The 26,167-nt window shown below is 43.2% G+C and overlaps 1 protein-coding gene across 2 annotated transcripts in view; it reads left to right on the forward strand.

The window, feature by feature from the left end:
* USP13 (ubiquitin specific peptidase 13) overlaps nucleotides 1-26,167 on the forward strand; it is a 120,466-nt gene that overhangs the window by 39,244 nt on the left and 55,055 nt on the right. For both annotated transcript variants that reach the window (XM_073803921.1, XM_019946299.3), the window contains exons 4-9: nucleotides 595-716; nucleotides 6,103-6,245; nucleotides 7,992-8,176; nucleotides 17,974-18,068; nucleotides 19,368-19,555; nucleotides 25,816-25,887. In XM_073803921.1, the coding sequence (XP_073660022.1) occupies nucleotides 595-716; nucleotides 6,103-6,245; nucleotides 7,992-8,176; nucleotides 17,974-18,068; nucleotides 19,368-19,555; nucleotides 25,816-25,887 (805 nt within the window). The remainder of the gene's footprint in view (nucleotides 1-594; nucleotides 717-6,102; nucleotides 6,246-7,991; nucleotides 8,177-17,973; nucleotides 18,069-19,367; nucleotides 19,556-25,815; nucleotides 25,888-26,167) is intronic.

Here is a 26,167-nt window from a genome sequence, read left to right on the forward strand (position 1 = left end):
GAGATTTTATTTTAAAATAATTGTTACCATTTATTAACAACCTGTTATGTGCCAGGTCTCTTGTTTACAATTTCTTATTTATTCTTCATATAAACTGTGTGAGATAAGTGTTACCTCCATTCTACAAATGAGGCCTGTGACTTGCCCAAAGAAACATTAAACTTTGGACCCGGAGTTGAACCTAGGTTTGTCTATTCTCAAACCCGTGTACTTTCTTCTGTTGTGTTGTAAGAAACATTCCAACCCATTCTTGTGAAATCAGGAGTCAGGTACCCGACACATCATAATGACCAGGCTATTGCTTTAAACATCTCTAAGAATTGAACATCTAGCACAAATGTCTATTGTAACTGTAAAGCTTTATGATATGACTTAGTCTTCTTTATACATCTGTCCCTTGAAGATAAGTGTGTATAACTTAGGAAGGATGGAAAGGCCTCCTCTTCCTGGCTTGGGGCAGATGGATGGCTGAATTGTAAATGCCGCGCCCTTGGTTTGTCAGCCCTGTGGATATCTGGCTCTCCCAGTGAGTGCTGCCTTGGTGTGGAATATTCTTTCTTCACTTTGTGTTCTTTGTTTTTGTTTTCTCCTCAGATCTAGATACTGATGACGATTTAAATAGCGACGATTTTGAATATGAAGATGAAGCCAAACTTGTTATATTCCCAGACCACTATGAAATAGCACTACCAAATATTGAGGAGTTACCAGCCCTGGTCAGTGAGTGTGCACGGCTGCTAGCTAGATGCGCGTGACTCTCTGTGTCAGGTGTGTGTGCGTGTGCAGTGTGTGTGTGCTGGGCGGTGGGGAGGGCGGGGTGAATGAGAGAGGAGGGGAGGAAGGAGTAGGAACAGAAGCAGATCGCTTCTCCTCGGTGAAGAGGGCCTCGCAGGTTCCCTTTCAGTGACACTGGGCCGTATACCCTCCGCTGCCTGTTACTTCCAGTGCTGTTTGGGCTTCACTGCTCACTGGCCGGCCTGCTCCAGGTGGGCTGGCTTCTTTCCACCTGTGAATCACAGTCTGGTGCTTAGATTTTCAAATTGTGCCCCCGAGATGTGCAGGGACTGCTGGAGAGGGGTTGCTTTCTGATCAGGGACGCCTAAAATTTTTATCTCTTCTGCATGTTGGCCTTCCATGTAAAATTTTGTTTGGGAAACATAAAAGAATTCCACCGAGAAACAACAGCAACATGATTATGAAAATAACCCAATATTTACAAATCACAGGTCTCCAGGAGCTCTGTGATAATGTGTTCCTTTGAGGATGAAGACTGCTTTCTAGGTTTTAGAATTTAGCTTTAGTGGTGAGTTCTTTTCCCTTTCCTTCCCTTCTTTTTTGTGGAGCAACTTCTATCTTCCTGAACAACTTAAAGCTGGTGGCGGTGGTGTAAGGAAGTCAGTCTCCATTTTACTTTGATTCTCGAATCCTGTGGGGACCCAGACCATTTTCCTGCTCTTCCCTCATTTCCTGTATTGTCTCCGCCGCTCCATCCTTTCCTATGTTCCGTTTCCTTTCCTTTCCTCTTTTCTACTCGGTTGCATCCTGACTTCACAGAGCCTGGCTGCAGATAGCAGAGTTAGACATTCCAGTTCATTTTTTCCCCTCCTCAAGCTTCGCTAGAACCAAAGCCAGCTCTTTAGGTCCCTGATTCTTTCAGATGCTGCGTGACTCTGTCTATAGTCCCCTGCTCATGTGCCCCTGCCAAGAGGGGACGTTTGTGCTTGGGATTCGCATGTCATTAGGGACCAGGTTGCCACCATTCAGCCTCTTTTGCCTCAGATTCTACTTTATACCTAAACATAAGACCATAGAAGTGAAAAATTTATGTATTAAGCTATCGTAGCTCTTTCCTCTAATTATTTGATATAGCATATCTTTTTTAGTACCAAATGCATACGTTTTAGCAATGTGTACAGAATTAAATTACCTCTGCTTTCTCCAATTCCCTGTGTCACTCAAGTGGCTGTGATCAAGGACAAAATATATGATGGACAAAATGGTCTTACCCCGTGCCATTACTTGATATTATATACTAAAGCTTATATCTGTATACACCTGACAGTTCTCACTGCCCTTGTTTAATATAACTCTTGAGTCTGCTGTCAAAAAAGAAGAAGCACATTGTGAATGAATGTCATGAGAAATGATTTTTCTCTCACTCCTTTATGAAGAAAAAGTCGTTACGTGAGAAAAGTTAATGAGAGCCTTTAAGTACTTTTCATTATTCTTATATTTAGAATATAATCCTAAGTGTGAACAGTTTTATAGAAAAGTGAAGTGTCACAGAAATCCATATCCAGCAATATATATATATTATAATTTTTAATACAGAGTCTTTTAGAATTAAGAAATACTTTAAGAATTAAAAAAAAGAGAGAATTGTTTGGAAGTTGAGGTGGGGAGATAGAAGGAAAAGCCTGATTTATCTGATGGTAACTGGTAAGATTTATCTATATAAAAGATGCTAGTTACTATAATTTCTTTTCATACTTTTGCTACATTTTTGGTGTTTGATAATTCTTTTTCAGCTTTTAAATAACAAAAATTATTGAACTCACCCAACCAGGTGACTCTTCGTCATCTCTTGAGTTTCTCAGCACAAAAAAAAGAAATCAGTTTCAAATAGGTACTCTGTAGATTCTACCAGAAAGTTAAACTACCTCTTAGTGTTACAGGGGTCACAGAGACATAGTGTTTGGGACTCAGTAGGGATCTTACAGCCTGAAATCTAATGCTTCATTTTAGAGTCAGGAACTCAAGCCTTGGTGTGCTTGTAATTGGTTAGCAACTAGCTCCCTGGGGGCAAAGCCCTGCATTGTAATGTTTGCTGATTTCCATGGTGTAAATACTCCCATTTCAGGCTAACATGTCACCTAATGCAGTGGTGGGAAGAGATGTGTAGTAGGACATCCTCACACAGAGTTATCACCGTTTGCGTAACGTGGATGTAAGTGACCTCAAGAGCATATAGATTAGTTATTAAGATAGAGTAACACAACTAGGGAGTGAAGAGTTTTGAATATTTGTTACCTTTTAAAAATATACTTAATTGTGAGCTAATAGAATTTAATTTTTAATAATGGCTGTGTTTAACAACCCTCTTGCAGAATTTCTTAAAATTTAACAAGTCTGTAAGCCAGTTTGAGCCAATTCCACAACACCCCTGTACTTGAGATAATTCACAGTATAATTATAGGATAATGGATCCTGACCTTCATCTGTGATCCATAATAAGGGCCTCTAAGTGATTTTAGACGGTATTCTGAAAACACTAGGTCAGTGTTTTATAACGTCCTAGATGATTAAGGAAATTTTGTTGAGTGTCACCAGAAGGATATTCAAAGAAAAGAGAGAATATTATATTCTTATTATTATCACTGTGCATTGCAAACTAGAACACTTAAAAAAGACCTAATAGGGTGGAGAAGATTCAGAGGAGGAAAGGGAAGGGATCGAGGTAGTCAGTGAAACAACAAAGAGGTTGTAACAGACCAGACTGAAAAGATTAGGATGTGTAGCCAGAAGTGCTAAGGCAGCATGGCCCAAACCCATAAAATCAGGAAGGGGCTCATGGTGAACTCAGCCTTGTTTTCTAGGGGCATTACTGGAAGGGCATGGGAGATGAATTTTGATAATTGAAAGGAAAAGCTACTTATATAACGTTTCTTGTGGGAGATGAATGGGAATATTTTTAAAAAGGTTTAGAGAAGGGTAAGATAGGAGAAGGGGGAATTAAGAGGTACAAACTACTAGGTATAAAATAAATAAAATACAAAGATATAATATACAGCACAGAGAATATAACCAATATTTTATAATAACTCTAAATGGAGTATAAGCTATAAAAATATCAGATTACTATGTTGTATACCTGAAACTAATATAACATTGTAAATCAAGTAAAAAACTTCTATCAAATAAACACCTCCCCCCCAAAAAAAAGAGATTTAAATATATTTATGAATGCCTGATTGCCTGATCTGTAATGGAGTATAAGCTTTTTGAGGGCAGGGACCTTTTCCTTTTCCTGACTGTGTGTAGCCCAGTGTAGTCAATTGGTAGTGTTTAGTATAACCTTGGAGAGTTTTAAGCTGGAGGAGGATGGGATCTAATATTCACAGCAGATCACTGGCTACCAGGCAGAGAAGAGGAAGCAAGAGTGGGAGAAAGGAGATGGTAAGGAGGCTGCTGTGTGGCCATTCAGGTGAGCTGGGACGATGGCTGAACAAGGATGGGTATGGCCGAAATCAAGAAGAGGTAGACTGCAAATAGATTTTGGATGTAGGACTGATAGGAATTGCTCAGGGCCTGGGTGGGGGTGGGAGTGGGATGGCAGCTGAGGGAACTTCCTCCATTGTCTCTATTTTTCTTTTTTCCTTGTAGCTTATTTTATTTTATTGGAGTATAGTTGCTTTACAATGTTCTGTTAGTTTCTGCTGTACAGCAAAGTGAATCAGTTATACGTGTATATATATCCACTCTTTTTTAGATTTCCTTCCCATTTAGGTCACCACAGAGCACGTCTCTTAATCCATTCTGGGGTCCGTTGTCAGTGCTACCCAGAGGAAAATATTCTGTATGAAGTTCAGCTAACTGTACAGGATGCTAGTGATGTAGAATACAGATTTTTGTTAAAAATTGTTTTTCAGACAGTTCAATGGCTTTTATTATATTCAGAGTTGGGCATCCGTCACAACTATCTCATTTCCCTCTAGTCTCTGGCAATCACTAATGTACTTTGTGTCTCTGTGGATTTGCCTTTTCTGGACATTCCATACAAAAGGAATCATACAATACATGGTTCTTTGTGGGTGGCTTTTTTTTTTTTTTTTTTTTTTTGCAGTACGTGGGCCTCTCACTGTTGTGGCCTCTCCCGTTGTGGAGCACAGGCTCTGGACGTGCAGGCTCAGCAGCCATGGCTCACGGGCCCAGCTGCTCTGTGGCATGTGGGATCTTCCCGGACCGGGGCACGAACCCGTGTCCGCTGCATCGGCAGGCGGACTCTCAACCACTGCGCCACCAGGGAAGCCCCGGTGGCTTTTTTTTTTTTACTTAGCATATATTTTCAAGATCCATCCATGTTGTAGCATGTATCACTACTTCATTCCTTTTTATTGCTGAATAACATTTCATTGTATCAAAGTACAATACTTTATCCATTTATCATTAATGGGCATTTGGGTCATTTCTACTTTTGGCTGTTATAAATAATGCTTCTGTGAACATTTATGTATAAGTTTTTGCGTGGGTACGTATTTCTATTTATCTCGGGTGTATACCTAGGATTGGGATTGCTGGGTCATATGGTAACTCTGTTTCACCATTTGAGGACCTGCCAAATTATTTTCCAAAGTGGCTGCACCATTTTACATTCTCATCAGAATATGTTTTTAAAGAGAGTTAGAAATAGCTTATAGCATTAAGCAAGTAGCGAATGTGGCGAGAGGCATATATCCAGAATCAGTGGGGTTTGGGAGAAAGCAGAGAGTCCGCCCTCTCCCGTAGTCAGTTGGTGCCAAGCCAGACATCACAGATTTGCTCATGATGTGGGCTGATCTGACACAGAAACATCCAGGCATGTCCCCATCCAGTGTCACATTTGCACTAGATTAAGAAATGGAGCCATGCCGCTTGCATTTCATTCAGGTGCCCTTGACCACGTATCATTGTGTGATGAGTGGAGGATATTGGTTGTCTGGGTGTATATTTGTTAAGAGTAAAACACACCACTTGGGTAAATCCTAGGCATACCTGTTGCTAATTCCACCCTTGTAAATTGTTCACCTTATACTTTTCACTCCACTTGCTAAGAGGTAGCAATTGTTAAATCTGACTCTTATGCTTGGGTTTACAAACTGGATTTGGTTCTTTGCTATCTTGTGTCATTATTACTATTGCAAACTCCAGGCCAGGATAAAACCTAGCTAGACCCAGGGAGAATGTGCTGGAGTCAGGAAACTAGCATCTTGCTCTCGTGGTAACTGAGCTATTTGAGTTTTCTTGAATTAAGCTGTATTTATTAATAAACTTTAAAATTCATTTTATAGAAGTTGCTATTCTCTCAAGCTGTTTTAATATATCACATCTGTATTTGTCTTACAGGTAACAATTGCTTGTGATGCAGTTCTCAGCTCAAAATCTCCATACAGAAAGCAGGACCCAGATACGTGGGAAAATGAATTACCAGTGTCCAAATATGCAAATAACCTCACCCAGTTAGACAACGGAGTCAGGATTCCTCCAAGGTGAGGGTCAGACAGCAAAATGGAACTTTCCCCCCAAAAACGGGCCAAAGGAATATTTATATTTCTACCTCTTCACTGAATTAGCAATTATATATTTTCTTATCAGATGCCTTTTATTAAAAATAAGCTTGGAAAAAAAAAATAAGCTTGGGACTTCCCTGGTGACACAGTGGTTAAGAATCCGCCTGCCAGCGCAGGGGTCACAGGTTTGAGCCCTGGTCCAGGAAGATCCCACATGCCGCGGAGCAACTAAGCTCGTGCGCCACAGCTACTGAGCGTGTGCTCTAGAGCCCTTGAGCCACAACTACTGAAGCCCATGTGCCTAGAGCCCGTGCTCCACAACAAGAGAAGCCACCGCGATGAGAAGCCCGCACACCGCAACGAAGAGTAGCCCCTGCTTGCTGCAACTAGAGGAAGCCTGCACACGGCAATGAAGACCTAACACAGCCAAAATTAATTAATTATTTAAAAAATTAATTAATTAAAGAAAGCTCAAAACTTCTCTCTAGAATTATCTCTACCTTTGTAGTAGACGCTGACCATGGCCAGCCCCTGCCCTGGAGCCCATCCCCACCCTAAGGTCTCCGGTTGTGAGCACCTGCAGCTCCTCGCTTGAGGGCTTTCTCTGCCTGCCGGAGCCAGGTAGGCCAGTGCACCGGACAGTCAGAAACGCTGCAGAGCCGTGCTCCCTCCTGTGCTCCTGGAACAGCCTTCAGCCAGTGACTGTGGAGTGGAGGGATGAACACCCTAGATCCCTACTCTTAGGTGGGGTAACTGTCTCCTGGAGTTCCCCAGCTGGACTGAGCCCCAGTGGCCCATGGGGTCATCTGCTTGTTCACAGTCCCTGCACTGGCTTCCTGCCCTTTCAGTCTGTCTTCCCTCACTCCCCTAGGGTGCTTCCTGGGATCGCCTCCCAAATGAGCTGTTTGCATTCAAATCTTTGTCTCAGAGTCTGCTTCTGGGGCACCCAACTTACAAAGACGGACAATAGTCTTTGGTTGCCGCATTTTGGCTGGAATGCTCTTTAGGCTCCTTTTGCACCTCCTGTAATCAGATGCCAGTGTGTTTCCAGAGGCAGGTGCTGGAGGGAAAGAGCAGGTAGATTAGGAATGTGTCCCTTCTGGTTGAACCCTGACTGTACTGCATTCCTGTTCTGTGTGGTCTTAGGGAAGGCATGGTTCCTCGGGGCTTTTTCTCCCTTTGATAGTGGGGATGGTAATAATGCTGAAGAGTGTATATTAGAATTAAATGATAATACTTCTGTAAAGCTCCTGGCACATACCTGACATTCGACCTTCAGTTAAGTTGTTTTCCTTTCTACTTAATTTAGATTGTCAGTGTAGTAGAGTTTTGTTTAAACCAGTCTTACTGCTTGTGGCTAATGCTTTGGAACTTCAGATGTTTATACACATGGGATCTTTAATGTTTTAAGCTTACTGGGGCTCCACAGTCTCTCATGTAAGGAATTTTAAGGAAATGACCTTTCCTCCTACCCTCAGGTTCTGTGTCTTTTCTAAAGTAAAAGAAACATCTCGAAGGAGCTGGGAGGAGCTGGCCCCAACTGGGGAGGCAGGCAGGTTACTGAGTGGCCCTGCTGCTCTGGAATGGATCTCTGTTAGTCCGCTGACGGTCTCCTGTGACTGCCCCAACTGCCCCCAGCTTGAGACACTCCATTTTCTTAGATGTTAATTTTCTAATCACGCCTTGTACTCTGGCTGTGCTAACTGCTGTCTGATGATTTCACAGTGGTTGGAAGTGTGCCAGGTGTGACCTGCGAGAAAACCTCTGGTTGAATCTGACCGACGGCTCTGTGCTGTGTGGGAAATGGTTCTTTGACAGCTCCGGGGGCAACGGGCATGCGCTGGAGCATTACAGAGACCTGGGCTACCCTCTAGCTGTGAAACTGGGAACCATCACTCCTGACGGGGCAGGTGAGTGTGCCTTTACCAACTTGGGAACTTACAGTGGCTCCCTCTTAGATTTAACCAGTGCCTTAATCTCTGGGGTTGGAGGGCATAAGCTCTGGACTCAGCCCAGGTTCGAATCCTCATTCTGCCTCTTGTTAGCTGTGAGGGGTGAGTTTTCAGATCCTTCTAAGCCTCAGGTTCCTCATCTTGAGGATAATCACAGTACCTCCCTCATAGGTTTGTTAAGATGCATAAGCATTTAGCCCAGTGCACACCGTAAGGTCATGATAAAAGTTTGCTGCTTTTGTTAGTATCTTTCTGAATATCTCTTGGCTAAGAGGACAGAAGCAGGAACCCGGACTTGTGAAGTGAATGTGCATAATCAAACCCACCATTAGAATAGTAGGGGGAAGGCCTAGAGTTCACTATGGGGATTAGTATCATTTTAGGTACAAATGGATTCATTATGGAGAAGATGGGTTTTAAAGATACTGTGTGTTCAGAACCCCTGACATCAGCAGGCAGTGACGGTGTCCAGTGCAGCAAAGGGTTAGAAGTGGTTCCTGCTTGTACTATCAGCTTCAGAACTGGTCTTCTTCGTGCTCTCACACTGTATGTTAGCTTTTGGCTATGTTTATACAGTTAATTCCTTCTATCATTTGGTGAGGGAAAAGAGAAGTTACATCAGGGTTAATAATGAGAAACTTAAATACTGAGCAGTGGCCATAAGAGCCCATCATCTCAGCATCACTGAAAACACTTAGGAAGCACAGACCTGCACTCACACCCAGGTCAGTTTCTCCATCTGTCCAGGTTTTAATCTTTATTTCTTCTTTACTTTAAGGTAAGATGATTTTTTTAGGAAAAATATAAAGACATTTGGCTTTTCTTCTCGGCTATCTTTCTCTGACTGAATCAGCCAGCCTCAAAGTTATTTAGTGAGGATGTTTTCACTGAATGTGGTACACTCTTTGTCAGCCACGCCCTCTCCATCTAACTGGTTTCATTTATCTGTTTTATAATTGAGGGCTGGCAGTTACGTCATGTCTAGATTCTTTTGATTCACCTTTTGGGTAAACTTCCAAAGTTTAGTGGACTTCTTTTAACTCATTAGAGAAAAGTAGCTGCAAGAGTCTCAGGTGCTGGTGCCAGACATTTTCCCCTCAAATAAATAAACTGCTACACAGCCCAGGTTGAGCCCTAAGCCTTCCAGGATCTGAAGAGGAAATTCAGGACATGCAGTTGGATTCAGGGTTACAGCAAAGTGCTTACAGGTCTTTGCTCTGTTGAATAACTGCTGTATATGGTAACCATCATTGTTCTTGTAGGGCCTATAGAGAGAAAGAAGAGTTTGTAATGTAGGCATTCTATTGGGTACAATTGCAAGGGGAGGATAATTCAGATGTTTCTACTTTTAGTGCTATCTTATGCAGAGCCTTTTTTTTTTTTTTTTTTTTTGTAGTGCGCGGGCTTCTCACTGTTGTGGCCTCTCCGGTTGCGGAGCACAGGCTCTGGATGCGCAGGCTCAGCGGCCATGGCTCACGGGCCCAGCCGCTCCGCGGCATGTGGGATCTTCCTGGACCGGGGCATGAATCCGTGTCCCCTGCATTGGCAGGCGGACTCTCAACCACTGCGCCACCAGGGAAGCCCCCTTTTTTTTTTTTGCGGTCCGCGGGCCTCTCACTGTTGTGGCATCTCCCGTTGCGGAGCACAGGCTCCGGACGCGCAGGCTCAGCGGCCTAACCGCTCCGCGGCATGTGGGATCTTCCCAGACCGGGGCACGAACCCGTATCCCCTGCATTGGCAGGCAGACTCTCAACCACTGCGCCACCAGGGAAGCCCAAAGCCCCCTTTTTTAAAAATTGGAGTACAGTTGATTTACATACAGTGTTGTGTTAGTTTCAGGTATACAGCAAAATGATTCAGTTATACATATGTATATTCTTTTTCAGATCCTCTTCTATTATAGGTTATTACAAGATATTGAATATAGTTCCCTGTGCTATACAGTAGGTCCTTGTTGTTTATCGATTTTATATATAGTAGTGTGTATCTGTTAATCCCAAACTTCTAAATTATCCCCCTTCCTATTTTCCCTTTGGTAACCATAAGTTTGTTTTCTATGTCTATGAGTCTGTTTCTGTTTTGTAAATAAGTTCATTTGTACCATCTTTTTAGATTCCTCCTACAAGTGATGTCATATGATATTTGTCTTTCTCTGTCTGACTTACTTCACATAGTATGATAATCTCTAGGTCCATCCATGTTACTGCAAATGGCAATATTTTATTCTTTTTCATGGCTGAGTAATATTATGTAGTGTTTTGATAAGACCAGTTATTAGAAGTCCAGCTCTCAGAACATCCTGTTCAAGACAACAATTATTTGTATATGGGGATTTGATCTAAAATTTTGCTTGAGCTATGTCTTTTTCATCTTTAAGTTCCAAACAAAATCTTATGCATGTAGGCATGGATACTTTGATTAAATGAACCAGCTGGTCTATAAGTACTTAAATAATTATATTCTATTTAAATGTATGCTAGTAGTAAAGGCAAGGATTAATTCTATTCTCTATGCATATATTTTTAAAAAAAATATTTATTTATTTATTTTTGGCTGTGTCGGGTCTTACTTGTGGCATGCGGGATCTTTCATCGTGGTGCGTGGGCTTCTCTCTAGTTGTGGCGCACAGGCTCCAGAGCGCACGGGCTCAGTAGTTCTGGTGCATGGGCTCAGTAGTTGTGGCTCGTGGGCTCAGTAGTTGTGGTGCACAAATTACTCTTCATGTAATTGAGAGTATTTGAATAAATACTCTTTTTTCAACCATAGAAAGCATAAAACATTGGCAAAAGCAATGTAGAATGTGCACCTGTGATGAGGGTTCTTAAACTCGCTTAGCTGAGGCAATGTTCACTTTTTTTTTAATGATTATTTTTTAAAAAATTATTGTTTTTTATTTTTTTGGCTGTGTTGGGTCTTTGTTGCTGTGCATGGGCTTTCTCTAGTTGTGGCGAGTGGGAGCTACTCTTCGTTGCGGTATGCGGCTTCTCATTGTGGTGGCTTCTTTTGTTGCGGAGCATGGGCTCTAGGCTTACGGGCTTCAGTAGTTGCAGTGCATGGGCTCAGTAGTTGTGGCTCATGGGATTAGTTGCTGCACGGCATGTGGGATCTTCCCGGACCAGGACTCGAACCTGTGTCCCCTGCATTGGCAGGTGGATTCTTAACCACTGCTCCACCAGGGAAGCCCATGTTCACTTTTTGACAATAGATCAGGATTTGATTCTGGCTTATCTTGTGCAGAGTTGGTTTTAATGCAAATAATTATTTTCAGTCTAATTATCATTACATATTAGTTTATGGGATGCATCAATTCTATTTTCATTTCTTTTAAATCTGTTTAATAGATTGCTAGTTGTAGCTTATTGTTTATTTAAAAAGCCAAATAAGTTAATGAAAACATGTGTAAAGTTTCTATAAATGTCTGATGATGGGCCTTGTGGATGTTGAGGCCCAGGAGGGTAGGGTGCCCTCTGTGTGGGGGTGGGGTGGCCCTCTCCTGATGACGGTACCACTGGTGAGGGTCCATCTTCCATACTTGCTAGGCTCACTGAGGCTAATTCAACTCACAAGAGACAAAGTGTTCAAGTCGGGGTGTTTAGTATTTAGTTTCTAGTGAGAACCACAACCACCTGTAAGTGGGATGTTTATGTCAACTCGACCAGTATGTTCCCTCCCTGTGGGAAGCTGAATTATATTTAGAATATTGCTTAGTGAACATGGAATCCAAACAGGTTGTGAACTCAGATGTTTAATGGTTGTGTGATCCAGTCGTCCTGGTTTCCTTCTCTCCAGTAAGGACATACCTGCTCAGTGAGAAACTCCTACTCATCTTGAGGTCTCAGCCTAGAATTAGTTCTTCCAGGAAGCCTTGATCCCTCCAGGCTAGGCCATTGTGGTGGCTGGGTAATAAAAGTGGGCCCCATATCGAATTCCACTCTGGGTTCCATGGGTACAGCAGCAAACAAAAAAAGAAACAGATCACCATACAAGCAAACAAAACGCTTTCCTCTGTGGGAGGAGACATTCGTTTGGCAGAGCAAGGTTGAGGTTCTTGGTGGGAAAGGAATGAAGAGGGTTGGAGGCAAGAGAAGGTGTGTTTTTCTTTCATCATAGAAATTAGTTTACCTGAGAAGAATCCTCAAAGCCTTGGTGACTACAGGAGAGTCTTCCTGTAATGCCCATGGCAGCAGTGAAATTGCCTATCCCACTGGCCCCTGCACCAGCTCAGCAGCATCTGAAGGTGATTTTTTTTTTTTTCTGTTTTCCATCCTTTATTGAAAGGTCCCACATCCTCAGGGACCCCAGGCAAACCAGACGCCAGACAGGTCCCCCAAATATAGCAGGAGGCCTGAAAGGGGAGAGGAATGACTTATGATCCCACCACACCTCCCTGGAAACAGAAACCCACCACAGACGGACAGACAGACAGGGCCAGGACAGGGGAGACCTTACCTCCCTCTAGGTTCTCTGCCCTTTGCCCCCACTTGAAAAGAAAGTCAAACACCGACTATGAGGCACCCCAGCCCCCCACCCACCCTAGCATAGTTTGTGCTCCCCCCCGCCCCCCTCGCAAGGGGCAGCACTGAGGCAGCTTCCCGTCGCTCTCCTTCACTTTGGTTTGCTCCTGGCAGCTCCGTGCCCTCTTCCTTCCTCCCTCAGCCTCCGGCCCAGTTACCCCTACAACTTCTATCACCTACTCGGACCTTCTCTCGGGTCTCTAGGGCCTCCTGCCCCAGGGCTTCTGGGGAAGCAGCATCTCCTCCCAGCGAGGGGCTCCGCCAGGCCCTCTCTGCCCAAGATGCGGGGCTCACACGGCCGCCCCACTCTCCTTGAGGTCAGGGGCTGAGTGCTGCCGTCTCAGCCGTGGGGGCCGTAGTGTATGGGGGGGGGGTAACGGGGCCCTGGGGGCCTCTGGGCTGGGTATGGTTGGGGCTGCTGGGGATAATAGTTGTGCTTTTTGGGCTGCAAGTTCTGGGGTTCGGGCTGTGCAGAGCCCCCTCCCCGGATCGGCCCCCACTGTCCAGGGAATTCCTGCGGGGACGGTGGGACTTGCGGGGACTTGGGGGACCGCGGGCAGGGGTGGCCGGAGAGGGGGTGAGCTCCTCGGGGGCGGAGGTGGCGCTGGGGACTCCCCGGCCCCCTCCTCCGGCCAGGACTTGAGGTGCTGGGGGTTGCTCTTGAAGGGGAAAAGCAGCGTGCAGTCATGAGGGGGCACGAAGTGGGCGGGGGTTCTGCGCAGCCCTCCGCCCCGGCCCCCGGAGCCCTGCAGTCCCTGCAGCCGCAGCTGCTCCTGCTTGAGCCAGCGAAGGCGCCCCCGACGGAAGGCAGGGTCCTCCTCCATCAGCCTCGACACCCGCTCCCAGCTCGACAGGGGCGGCGAGGAGGGCAGCGTGGGAGGTGCTCCGTCACCGGGGGCTTCCTGCTCCGCTGCCTCAGACCCTTGGGGCTGGGCTCGCGTGGCCTCACCGGCTTCTTCATTCTCATCCTCGTGATCCTGGGTCAGGGGGATGACCCTCTCCACGTGAAGCATGTGGTCCCTCAGGGCCTGCAGCTCGCGGTCCGTGCTGCTGTTCTGCAGCTCCACCTCCTGCAGGATCCCCGCCAGCTTGTTGGTGTGAGCCCGGAGGTCCTCCACCTCTGCGCCACGGGCTCCCTCCTCACTGCCGCCTGAAGGTGATTTTTCTTCTTTGGTCATCTTCACCCCTGACCTGGGTATCAGCTCAAGGATTTGGATCAAGGCATTGACTACTTCATTTTAGTTTTGACCTGGTTTGTGTCCCTCTGTGTGCCTCTGTGCTGCTCCACTGTGGCACTTTTCATGAGATCCCGTTGCTGCGTCTAATGGTGGTCACCTGGGACGGCAGGGCCTGAGCGCCACGTTTGTTGTTTACTATTCTGTCTCATCTAGCATAGCCCCTCACACATAGTAGGTGCTCAGTAAATATTTGTGTTGTAAACAGATGGAGGAAGACAGACACACCGATAAAGTTTTCTCCTCTGATTTACCTTTTTTTCTTTTTCTTCTTTTTTTCTATTTTATGGACATCTTTTTCCTCTTACTTGTTTTCCTTTCCTGACCACAGTCTAGGCTCTGTCCGGTCTGGGAGTTATACTGTCTAAGGTGATGGTATATACCTCTGCCCTCATTCATTTTGTGTTTGGGTTTCTAGATTAATTGCTGGAGCATTCTCTTGTTTCTGTTCTTTTCCTGTCTGTGGCAGATGCTCTATAGGCATGCAAATATAAACTCATGGTGGAGAGATGCAGTTTGGGTGAATGGATCATACATACTCTGGAGAGATCCTTTCCTCTCTGGCTTGTGACTTGGTGTTTGACCAAGAGTTCTGGGTTTTTTTGTTTTTTCCCATTTGAGCTGTGATGATAGAGCAGTGAAGCCAGCTTCTCTGGTTTCTTTAGTCTTTCTAAACACCAGATCTTGTTGAGGTACATCTCTACCTCTCTCTCCTTCTTCTTTCCTGTGTGGGTATCTGAGGGCAGAATTTGGACTTCTGCCATTTTCTGGGGCTTAGGAAAGAGAGCCCAAAGTCGCATGAGGAGACCGTAGCCAAGAAGACATCTGTTGAGGTCCTTTATACTAAACCAGCATTCTTATAAGACTATTTGAAATAATAAAGTTTAAACTTGTGAGGACAGGGACCCTGCTTGTCTTATTTAATATTAAATCCTCAGTATCTGTATATATTTGGTGTTCAGTAAATATTTGTTGAATACAATGAATGAATCAATAAATGAGTGAATGAGTGAGTGAGTAAATCCCTGTGGGTGAACAAGGATGACCAGTGGTACGCTAGTCCTAATAGTATACCACCATATAGAAACATTTTAATCTTTGGCAATTACTTATAAAACATTCTTTTCAATCAAAATATAATATATTTGGGAAAAAAAGAAAAGCAAAAAACCAAGAAGAAACCTTCCCATTCAGAGAAAAGAAATTATTACCATTTTTATGTAAATTCCTTACAGATTCTCAGTCTTTGTCTCAGTCTTAGTCTCCATCTCTATTCTCTAACCTTTTCCTTACTTTTGGAACTTAATGTACATACTGTTTTCTAACATGCTTATCACATCAATGAGGTTATTCATGCTGTAAACCTTTTCTTTTATCTTTTCCCTTCTGCGGGTCTCTCCGTGCTCTCCATGGCTTAATTTGTCATTTAACTTGAAATGAAACAATGACTGGTTTCCTTCTAAAGTAAACGTAGTTACTCATGAAACTGCTTGGACTATTCCTAGGAGGATCTTTCTGTGAGCTTCCTAACTGTGTGTCTTGGCTCCAAGCTTTTAAGTCGAGGAAGGGGTCAGCAGGGTAATACTTGTCAGGCAATGCTTATTTGCTACAGTAGTTTCTGAGCTAAGACTTGACTTTGCTAAGCAGAAGTTGGAAATAAAGTGAATTTCCCAATGAAAAATGTGTAAGGATTTGCAGCTCCTGAGTCTATTTCAAATTTTTTTTCTATGACTACATGTCATTTTAAAATTCTTCATGATTGCCAAGTTTAAGGATCACAGTTCATTTTTAGATTTCTTGTGTGTTACTCACTAAACTGTTTTTGTTATTGGGGTAAGAAGTAACTGTTGTGTCTGACCAAATCATATCATATTTTTGGAGCAGTTAATGACTGGAGATAGGAAATGTTAATTTCTCACTAATTTCTCACTAGGCTGGAGCCTAATGGCTTAAGAACCATAGAGTTCTATGTGATTTTCACTTATTTTGAAATCCTAGACCCATGCCAATGGTGCATTTCTAGCAATCTTATTTTCTCTTGGAGCTCTGATAATTAGAGGCTTAGGGGCTTAGAGGCTTAAAGTCTTAAGTCTTCAAAACTATCTCACTAGTTAATAATAACCAAAGATAAGTGCCTGGGGAGTGTCATTTTCACCTTCCAGCCAATATTTGAGTGGTATTTTGGTGTCATGTGTCATAGATTAAAAATATCGTTGATGTATTTGTTTTAAGCTATTAGTTCAAAGATTTTTTTTTTTTTGTATTTAAACTTTTTGGAAATTTTTTCTTAATTGGGCTGGGGATTTTGTCTTTTGTTTTTGCTTTTGAGAGCACTGAATTATATTTTAAAAAGGAATATAGATGAAGGCTGCTATTCACAAGTTAAAATGGGCCCCTAAGGGAAGAGGGATAGAAGAGAAAGCTATACAATGTTTAATCTATTAATAATAGAAGGAGTGGCTTTTTTGGGGTGGCAGTGAGTCTCTGTGTATCTGGGTATGCGTCAGAAGGTCACCATAGTTTTTATATATATTACTTTTTGTTCTACTCCTGGTATTGTTCCAAAGAGCAAGAAACTCCTTGAACAGTCTATCTTTTACTGTCCTAAAGAATAATATCTTTATATCTATTTTCAGATTTTGTTTTTCAAATTTAGAAGTGAAGAAATTGTGGTTTTTGCCTCTCCATTCCTGTTAAGGGCCTAGGATGGTGCTTCACTGAGCCTCTTGGTCTCCTGAGAGATCTGAGGAAATAGTCTAGAGCAGAGGGAAAAGGACGGGGCCGGGAGTCAGAATACCTGGGTTCTGGGCCACGTGTGGGGTTTGAGGCAAATGATTTAACTTTTCTAACCCTCGTTTCCTTACATGCAAAATGGGCCTGAAAATGTTTCCCTCTACTGCATTGCACTGCCCTATGACGACAGATAAGGCGGCAGTTTGGATAGCTTTTGAGAACGCTAGGCAGTGCTTCTCAGACTTTGCTGTGCACGTGGAGATCTTGTTAAAATGCAGATTCTCATTCAGTAGGTTTGGGGTTGGGCCCGAGATTCTGCATTTCTCACAAGCTCCCAGGTAATGCTGATGCTTTGAATCGTACCACAAGAAGCCAGGTGTGGTCTAAAGCCTTATGTTGTCAGGGGGGATATTGAGGGTTCTGAGGAGAGAACCCTCCCCTGCCACCCCCAGACACACAGCTTCCCAACACCGGTGTGCCGTGAGTGGGTTACGGACGAGGCCAACATGCTGATCCCTCAGGTCCTGGGGCGGGTGGAGCCTCCTGAGTTACCCCACTGTGCCAAATGCATCGTCTTCTTCTGTGTGCCGTAGGGTGGACGCATTTGGGAAGCACAGCAGTCTTCACAGATCCCTCACCAGCTCTGTGGGGTGTGGACACTGAAGTAGGGAAGAGGGAATGAGGGGGCAGGCGGAGGTGGAGGGTCGTGAGGTGGTAGGTCTGGGACTACCAGAGAGACTACGGAGGGTTCCACAGGCAGAATTTTGTTTTGTCCTGGACCTCACACTGCGGTCCAGCCATTCGGCAGCCCCGAGGGCCTGTGTGTTCTCTGTTCCTCACAGGTTCTCCCTGCGTGGGCAGACGGTGTGGCTGTTTCCTCCATCACTCTTCCCTCCTCCCGAACTTATATCTATGCCACTGGGGTTCGGGTTAGAACAATCAGTGTTAGGCATTTGTATTTGTCTAATTTTAAATTATTTTAACTTTAGACACTGTTCTTTTTTCTTGTTTCAGAAACCTTTTTAAAATTACTTTCTGAAATGTCAAAAGAATTGATATTATGGGTATATTTACAAAAATACCTATTTATTATGCTTATTTTTTATCATCTGTCTTCCCCCCCAGTTGAAACTCACAAGAGATTTTTGTTTTGTTCATTGCTATATCCCAAGCCCAGGGCATAGTAGGAGCTCGTAGGAGCTCGGTAAATATGTGTTGATTATTGAATGACTTGATTACAGATCTCAGTGCTTATTTTCTCTTCACCTTCTAGATGTTTATTCTTTCCAAGAAGAGGAACCTGTTTTGGATCCTCATTTGGCCAAGCACTTAGCGCATTTTGGAATTGATATGCTTCATATGCATGGGGTAAGAAAGGTCTCCTTTTGTGTCTATTCCCACTTTGCGGGGAAACTGTTTGGTTTATTTATATAATTCCTATCACACAAATCTTCATTTTATAGGTTTTAATGTTTGCATTTACTTCTTGAACTTAATTAGTATTTTCTTTTGGTTGTCAGCTTAGATTTTTAATTTTTATTTTATAGTAAAAATGGCACCTCATCCAGTACCATTTTGTTTTAGTTGGAGTTTACTTGCAAAATTTCTGTCTCCTTTGATGGAGAGTTGCGTGAATCACTCTTTGTTCACTAAAGGGAGAAGGCACGGGGAGATGACCTTTAAAATAATCTGTGACCAACATCACTTTAATTGATTACAGGAAGGGAAGCAGAGCTCCTGGGGCAGGGGTGGAAAGAATAAGCCAACAGATTGTTGATGGAAATGGTTTGCCTCATTTCATATTGTGTTTTCAGGCTGGTATCATGACTGTAATATTTGTCCCTATGAGGAGCTGGTTAACTGTGCGTGTTTTGCTTTAGCCCATGTCATCTCCCTCTCCTCATGTTCTCTCTAACTCCTCTTTCTCACTCATGTCACTTTTTTTTTTTTTTTTTGCGGTACGCAGGCCTCTCACGGTTGTGGCCTCTCCTGTTGCGGAGCACAGGCTCCGGACGCGCAGGCTCAGCGGCCATGGCTCACGGGCCCAGCCGCTCCGTGGCATGTGGGGTCCTCCCGGACCAGGGCATGAACCCGCGTCCCCTGCATCGACAGGCGGACTTTCAACCACTGCGCCACCAGGGAAGCCCACTCATGTCACTTTTTAATTTGTTTTCTGTGCTCTTCTTTAAACCTCCCTCCCATGTCGAGCTTCTCCCGAACCCCATGGTTTTATTCCACTTTCTTCTCCAACTGCCTTGCTTTTTGTTTGCTGTGTTGCATTGTATCTGCCCTTGAGATTATTCTACTTGCTTCTTTTTTTTGATTCCTATTTGTCTTCTTCCTCCTCCTATCTCCTTTCCTCCCAGTCTCTGTCTCTTTTATTTTAAAATCTTTTAAATGGGGGTTTTTCTTAAATTGTGGAGAGATACACCTAATGTAAAATTTACTGTTTTAACCATTTTTTAAGTGTACAATTCTGTGGCATTAAGTTCATTTGTCTTGTGCAACCATCACCATGTTAGTCTTTTTTAATGAGGTTGTTTATTTCTCTGTTTAACTGGGGAAGAAAGGCAGAAACATCTATTGCTGTTAGAAATAATTGGTGGGACATGATGTTTGAATGATAATCATTGTTAAAGTTGTATTTCTTCAATGACGTTGCCCCAGACAGAGAACGGGCTCCAGGACAATGATAACAAGCCGCGGATCAGCGAGTGGGAGGTGATCCAGGAGACGGGGACGAAGCTGAAGCCCATGTACGGCCCTGGATACACGGGTCTCAAGAACCTGGGCAACAGTTGCTATCTCAGTTCTGTGATGCAGGCCATCTTCAGCATCCCGGAATTCCAGAGAGCGTAAGTGTCCCGTATAGACCAGGGTGCACAGCCTGCCCTGCATCCCCTCCGCGTCCAGTCAGGCAGCGTGTGCTGAGGAAGCCCTTTACCATCTGTGCTGTGATTTCCCGCATGAAGCTGGGTGAGAACACTTGTCAAGTGTTATGGGGATCAGGTGAGATAAGAAGAGATTTGTAAACTGAAAAACCACCTACAGGGATTTGTCATATTAATAATGGCTTCCAATTTTAGACCAATACCCTCTATGCCAAGAAAGTAATAATCATTAAGCTTCACAGCAAAACTGCCACATCTCTTCCTATAGATGCGCTAGGAGAGGTTCGGTGATCTGGTTTCAGTGGTGAGTAAGTGGAGCTTCTAAGAGGATTTAAGCTTTTCTTTTTTTGCTACTCAAAATGTGGTTCGTAGATGGTGCTGGTCCTTGGACTGCTGCATGTGGATCCGAAATGAGACAGGTATGGAAATTGAGAGTGAGCATTCAGAAATTGTGGTGGGCCTTTGACGTTGCCGTTTTTTATAAGTGGCATTTCATTTTTTCAGTACAGTTGACCCTTGAACAACATGGGTGTGAACTGCACGGGTCCACTTACATGTGGATTTTTTCAATAAATACGTACTACCGTACTACAGGATCTGCGGTTGGTTGAAACCATGGATAAGGAGGAACTGCAAATCCAAAGGGCTGACTGTAAAGTTATGCATGGAATTCCGATTGTGCCGAGGGTTGGTGCCCCTGACTCCCGTGTTGTTCAGGGGTCAACTATAATTTATTTTTATTGTATTTTTAAAGGTATCATCTATATGAGTTGAAATCAACAAACTAGCTGGCTCTTCACCACAAGTAATTGGGAGGCACTGATTTAGGGTGCTTCCCACCTGTACATGTTCAGGCTGCCTGCTTCCTCCCTTGCTGAGGGGCAGAGAGGCTGTGTCTCTGGCCCTTTTCTTCCTTCAACTGTGCTTAGGACAGGGAGCCACAGAGACTGGTAGCTGCAGCTCATGGGCAGCCACTGCCTCAGTTTAGGAAATAATCTCTAGTGTTTCCCAGAGCAGGTAGGATTCAACCTTGGTTCAAGTATGGAAGAGGACACACATGTGCTAAGGCAGAATGACTGGCAGATAGCACGCTAGGGACAGCACAGGGCAATTTTTAACCCACGTGGAGTTGAATACTAATGATTTTAAAGGTAGTTAATAAAAGTATATCAGATGTCCTTTTCTTTCCTCTCGGTATTTGAAGTCTTACCTCTTCATACTGTTCCTGGCTTTGGAAATTTATGGTCAGTTTTCCATGTCAGGTTTTAATTTTTTCCATCCAGCCAATAAAGAGCGGGTTCTGCTGTGCTCAGCAGTGTGCTGGGTATGCGGGGTTCAGTGGTAAACAAAAGGACCTGGTGCCCAGCCCCAGTTGGGGAAACAGACATTAAATAAATGTAGACCGTCCCCAACTTGTGATGATTCGACTTAAGATCTTTTGACTTCAAGATGGTGCAAAAGTGATATGTGTTCAGTAGAAACTGTACTTCGAATTTTGAATTTTGCTCTTTTTCTGGGCTAGTGACAGGAGGTACATACCCTCCTGTGACGCTGGGCAGGGCAGCAGCCATAGCTCCCAGGCGGGCACGTGACCCTGAGGGTAAACAACTGATATGCCTGCAACCATTCTGTACCCAGACAGCCTTTCTGTTTTTCCCTTTCAGTACAGTATTCAGTAAACTAGATTGGATAGTCAACACTTTATTATCGAATAGACTTTGTGCTAGATGATTTTGCCCAACTGTAGGCTAATGTAAGTGTTCTGAGCATGGTTAAGGTGGGCTAGACTAAGCTTCAATGTTTGATAGGTTAGGTATTGTAAATGCATTTTCAATGGACGATATCATCAACTTATGATGGGTTTATTGGGCTGTAACCCCATCCTTTGCTGAAGAGTATCTGTAATCATAAGAACAACTGCATGGTTAAAAATATGGTAAATTCCATGAAGGAAAAGGGAAGGAGGTGGTCAGGGAGGATCTCTTTGAAGAAGGGACACACAAAGGGATACTCACCTTGACTGATGTGCAGGGGGAGTGTAGACAGGGTTTTGGAGAAAAGGAGGAGCAAGTTTGAAGCTCTGAGATGCGAAAACCTTTTCAGAGGTACGCATCATGCATTGTATTATTTTTATAAATTCTTACCCATGTCTCATACCTGTTTTATCATTTGATTTGGAAACAGTGTAGCTTCATCTTATCTGTCTCATGCTCCAAGATTTTTTTTTTTAACTATTGAGGGAAAGTCCTTATTGTAGGTGTTGTATAATTATTATTTCTTTTAAACTAGAATGGAAGACACTTATATTCTTTTGTTACAAAGCTCAACAACAGTTTTAGTGCTTTACAGCCTACAGTTTTTGAAAATATTTTCTACACTTCAAAGTTTGATGAACAATTAACTTTCTGAATTTTTTCTTCAATGAAAAAATGTACCTCAGGGCTTCCCAGGTGGTGCAGTGGTTGAGAGTCCGCCTGCCGATGCAGGGGACACGGGTTCGTGCCCCGGTCCGGGAAGATCCCACATGCCGCGGAGCGGCTGGGCCTGTGAGCCATGGCCGCTGAGACTGTGCGTCCAGAGCCTGTGCTCCACAACAGGAGAGGCCACAACAGTGAGAGGCCCGCGTACCACGAAAAAAAAAAATAGTACCTCATGTCTATAATTTGGAATTAAGATTTGAATCTCTCACCTGGTCTCGTTTCAAGGGTTGTAGAATTTTGTAGTATCTAACATTTTGTATTCTATTCCTAAACATTTACTGTATGTATTAGAACATGAGCAACTTATTTTTCATACTTGTCCTCGGTCTTTTGGTTCTTTTACCGAATATCACTGGGTTGAAGTACTTGCTCTTCAAACTACTTTTTCCCCAGTGGGACTAACTCAGTGGAGTTACGTCCAGGACTGGTATCTCCATTTTGTAAGTAGAAAGAGTGACTCACAGAGAGATTAAATGACTTATGCACAACCACGGTGTAATTCGGGAACATCAGCTGGACTCCTTGATACTCTGCCTGCCACTGGAACCCAGTTTACATTTCAAAATAATTCTGATGAGGAGCAAATCTAAATAAACTGGTGTACGAATTGAATGACAACAAAGATGGATTGTCAGGTAGCAAAACTGTTTTTTGCTTTGAAAACCACTAGATTACAAATTGAAGATATAAGTATTGATACTTTAAAAATTATCCAGCATTACTTCTGCCTTTTAAAAATTTTTGAAATTTTAAAATTTTATTTATTTATTTTTAAATTTTGGTTGCGTTGGGTCTTCGTTGCTGCGCGTGGGCCTTCTCTAGTTGCAGCGAACGGCGGCTACTCTTTGTTGGCGGTGCATAAGCTTCTCATTGCGGTGGCTTCTCTTGTTGCAGAGCATGGGCTCTAGGCACGCGGGCTTCAGTAGTTGTGGCTTGTGGGCTCTAGAGCGCAGGCTCAGTAGTTGTGGCGCACGGGCTTAGTTGCTCCGCGGCATGTAGGATCTTCCCAGACCAGGGCTTGAACCCCTGTCCCCTGCATTGGCAGGTGGATTCTTAATTACTGCAGGGAAACCCCTACTGCTGCCTTTTAATTTAATTTTGTTGTAATAGAAGATATTCCTCATTGATTAGAAAAGGAATATAAATTACTAGCAAAATGGACTTTTCTGACATCAAAGATTTATTACCCCCTTTAACGTTATTCTTCTCCATCAACCTTGCCGGAAAGCATAAGGTTTTCACTAATGTTCATCTTACCAGTGGATTTTTTTTTGTCTTGTCAGGTTTTGAGATATGATAAAGACTGGATTGTGAGAGATGATAAAGACTGGATATGATAAAGATATGATATGATATGAGATGATAAAGACTGGATATGATAAAGATATTGTGAGAGAGCTAATGTTTATAATGTTTATCGTGTTGTATATTAATTAAGAATTCTTCAGTGCAACCTCTGACTCTGAATATAGTTTGGTTTATCTATTATTTGGCTTTTGGTCCATTGAAAATTTCTAAACGGAATTGTTGTTCTAGTGATACAACCAAAAGCCATTTGAATGGGACTATTCCAGAGACGTGTGCTCTGTTAATTTTTATGTTGGTACATAACCTTGTATACAAATTCCAAGTTTGTAATCAGCAGGTGCCTAGAAGTTTCTAGTATTTCAGGGATCTAATTAGAGGTCATTACTAACTGTAGTGTATCATGGTTCTCTGCCAAGACTTTACTGCAGTAATGCCTGTTCTGTTGGGTCATTCGGTAGTCAGTTATGAAAATTGGTTGTGTGATTAAATGATATGAATATATTCATTCAACACATATTTATCAAGTGCGTTTTACATGTTAGATGCTGTTCTAGTGCTGGAGATGCAGTCATTTAAAGTCTCTGCCTTCATGGAGATTATATTCTAGTATGTGATCTCTAGAAAGATAATAAACAAGAACATAAATAAATTGTATAGTTGCAAATAGTGATTCATGCCAAGAAGAAAGTTAGCCAGGCTCAGGTGATTTGGAACATGAAAGGGAGCAAGGATCTGTAGAGAGAGCGTTCCAGGAAAGAGACAGCATGATGGCATGACCCTGAAGCAGGAGCGAGCTTGGTGTGCCCAGGGCAGCAAGAAGGGGAAATGGCCGGGGCGTTGCGGTCTGGGAGAGAGGAGTGGGAATGAGGTCAGAGAAGCAGGCAGGGCAGGGTGCAGGAAGGGACAGGGAGAGGGATCTGCTTCTGGTTGCCTCTTCCTAGAGCTGTCAGGCTCAGAGAGTCCAAGCCTCAAGAGGGAAAGGTGAACAGCACAAAGCAGGGCGTGTGAAATAGGAAATGAACTTAAGAAGTGAAAGAAATGATTGTGTGTTGACATATATACGGAATCTAAAAAAAAAAATTGTTCTGAAGAACCTAGGGGCAGGACAGGAATAAAGACACAGCAGACATAGAGAATGGACCTGAGGACACAGGGAGGGGGAAGGGTAAGCTGGGACAAAGTGAGAGAGTGGCATGGGCATATATACACTACCAAACGTAAAACAGATAGCTCGTGGGAAGCTGCCGCATAGCACAGGGAAATCAGCTCGGTGCTCTGTGACCACCTAGAGGGGTGGGATAGGGAGGGTGGGAGGGAGATGCAAGAGGGAGGGGATATGGGGATATATGTATACCTATAGCTGATTCATTACGTTATAAAGCAATTATACTCCAATAAAGATGTTAAAAAAATTAAAACTAAAATAATTCCCAATCTATGTATAATTATTTAAATGTAATGAATTCACTTATATGCTTTCTCTTGAAAAACATGCTTGTTCAATGAAAAAGATATTAGTTTATTCATCTACTTAATTTTGAAGATTGCTCTGTAGACAGACTGACAGATATGTACTCCTGGAAACAACTAATACAGGAAAATATATTTTTGACACGTTTGGAGGAAAATTAAAAAAAAAAGAAATGATTGTGTGTTGAGATGAGAGATGGATGGTTACAGTTAGACTGCTCTGTCAGGTAAACTGGTCAGAAGGAGGGCTTGTGGGCTGCACAAGGGACTGTGGATAGGGCAGGTACATCTGGCAGCGTGGTTCAGGGCACAGCTTGGGCGCCAGGCTGCCTGGGTCTACTCTGGGCTTCATCACTCCCTCTTGGGTGATTTTGGAAGGTACCTAATGCATTTGCACCCTGATTTCTCATCTCTCAAAATGAGGTAACGACAATAATCCCTTCCTCATATGGTTGTAATGAAGTCTTAATCAGGCAGTTTAGGAAACGCTTCAGAAACGGTAGTTGTTACTGCTGTCATCATTCATTTTGACGCCACCAGAACAATTCCTAACCTTACCTTTCGTTTTGGGGAAGGTAGTTGAGATGGCGTAAGCCAGTGGTCCTTGACTCTGACTACATGTTAGTCTCACTTGGGGAACTTGTAAAAGATTCCAAATCCCAGGCCTCAGCCTCAGGCAGTGAAATCAGAATATCTGGGGGTGGCTCTGGCTTTCGTATTTTTTCTAGAAACTCTTTAGGGGATTCTAACTCGTACCTGGGGTTGAGACCCATTGATAGAAGCATAAACCTTTTAGGGAGGCCCATGAATATGACTGCAGAGGTAGGAGCTCAGGAAAAAATTCTCTTCAGGTGGGTGATTTAGTGTTGACAGAAAGGCAAGAAAGTCTTAGCTAGGATGATAGCTTATTTGGGTTCTGTTCATCTCTCAGTTCCTATGTTTTGACCGTTGCTTTTCATTTTCTAGGTATGTAGGAAATCTTCCAAGAATATTTGACTACTCTCCTTTAGATCCAACACAAGATTTCAACACACAGATGTAAGTGCCCTGTTGTAATTTTTAAGTATCTGATATAGTGTTCATAGTGGTTTTCTCTGGGTTGCAGAATTAAAGGCAATTCTCTTCTTTATTGTCTGTATTTTTTAAAGTATTCTGAAATAAGCATGTGTTGCTTTTGTACAAAGAAAAAAATCAGTAAAATTGTAAAGTACTGAGAAAAGTTGAAAATGGAATCAGTATGAAGCAGAATCAAACAGATAAGTTATTTGTGAGTAATTAAGATACAGTGTTCCACCTAAAAGCAGGTGTACTTATTGAA

Source organism: Tursiops truncatus, chromosome 4 (genome assembly GCF_011762595.2).
Source record: "Tursiops truncatus isolate mTurTru1 chromosome 4, mTurTru1.mat.Y, whole genome shotgun sequence".
In the NCBI taxonomy this organism is placed as follows: domain Eukaryota; kingdom Metazoa; phylum Chordata; class Mammalia; order Artiodactyla; family Delphinidae; genus Tursiops; species Tursiops truncatus.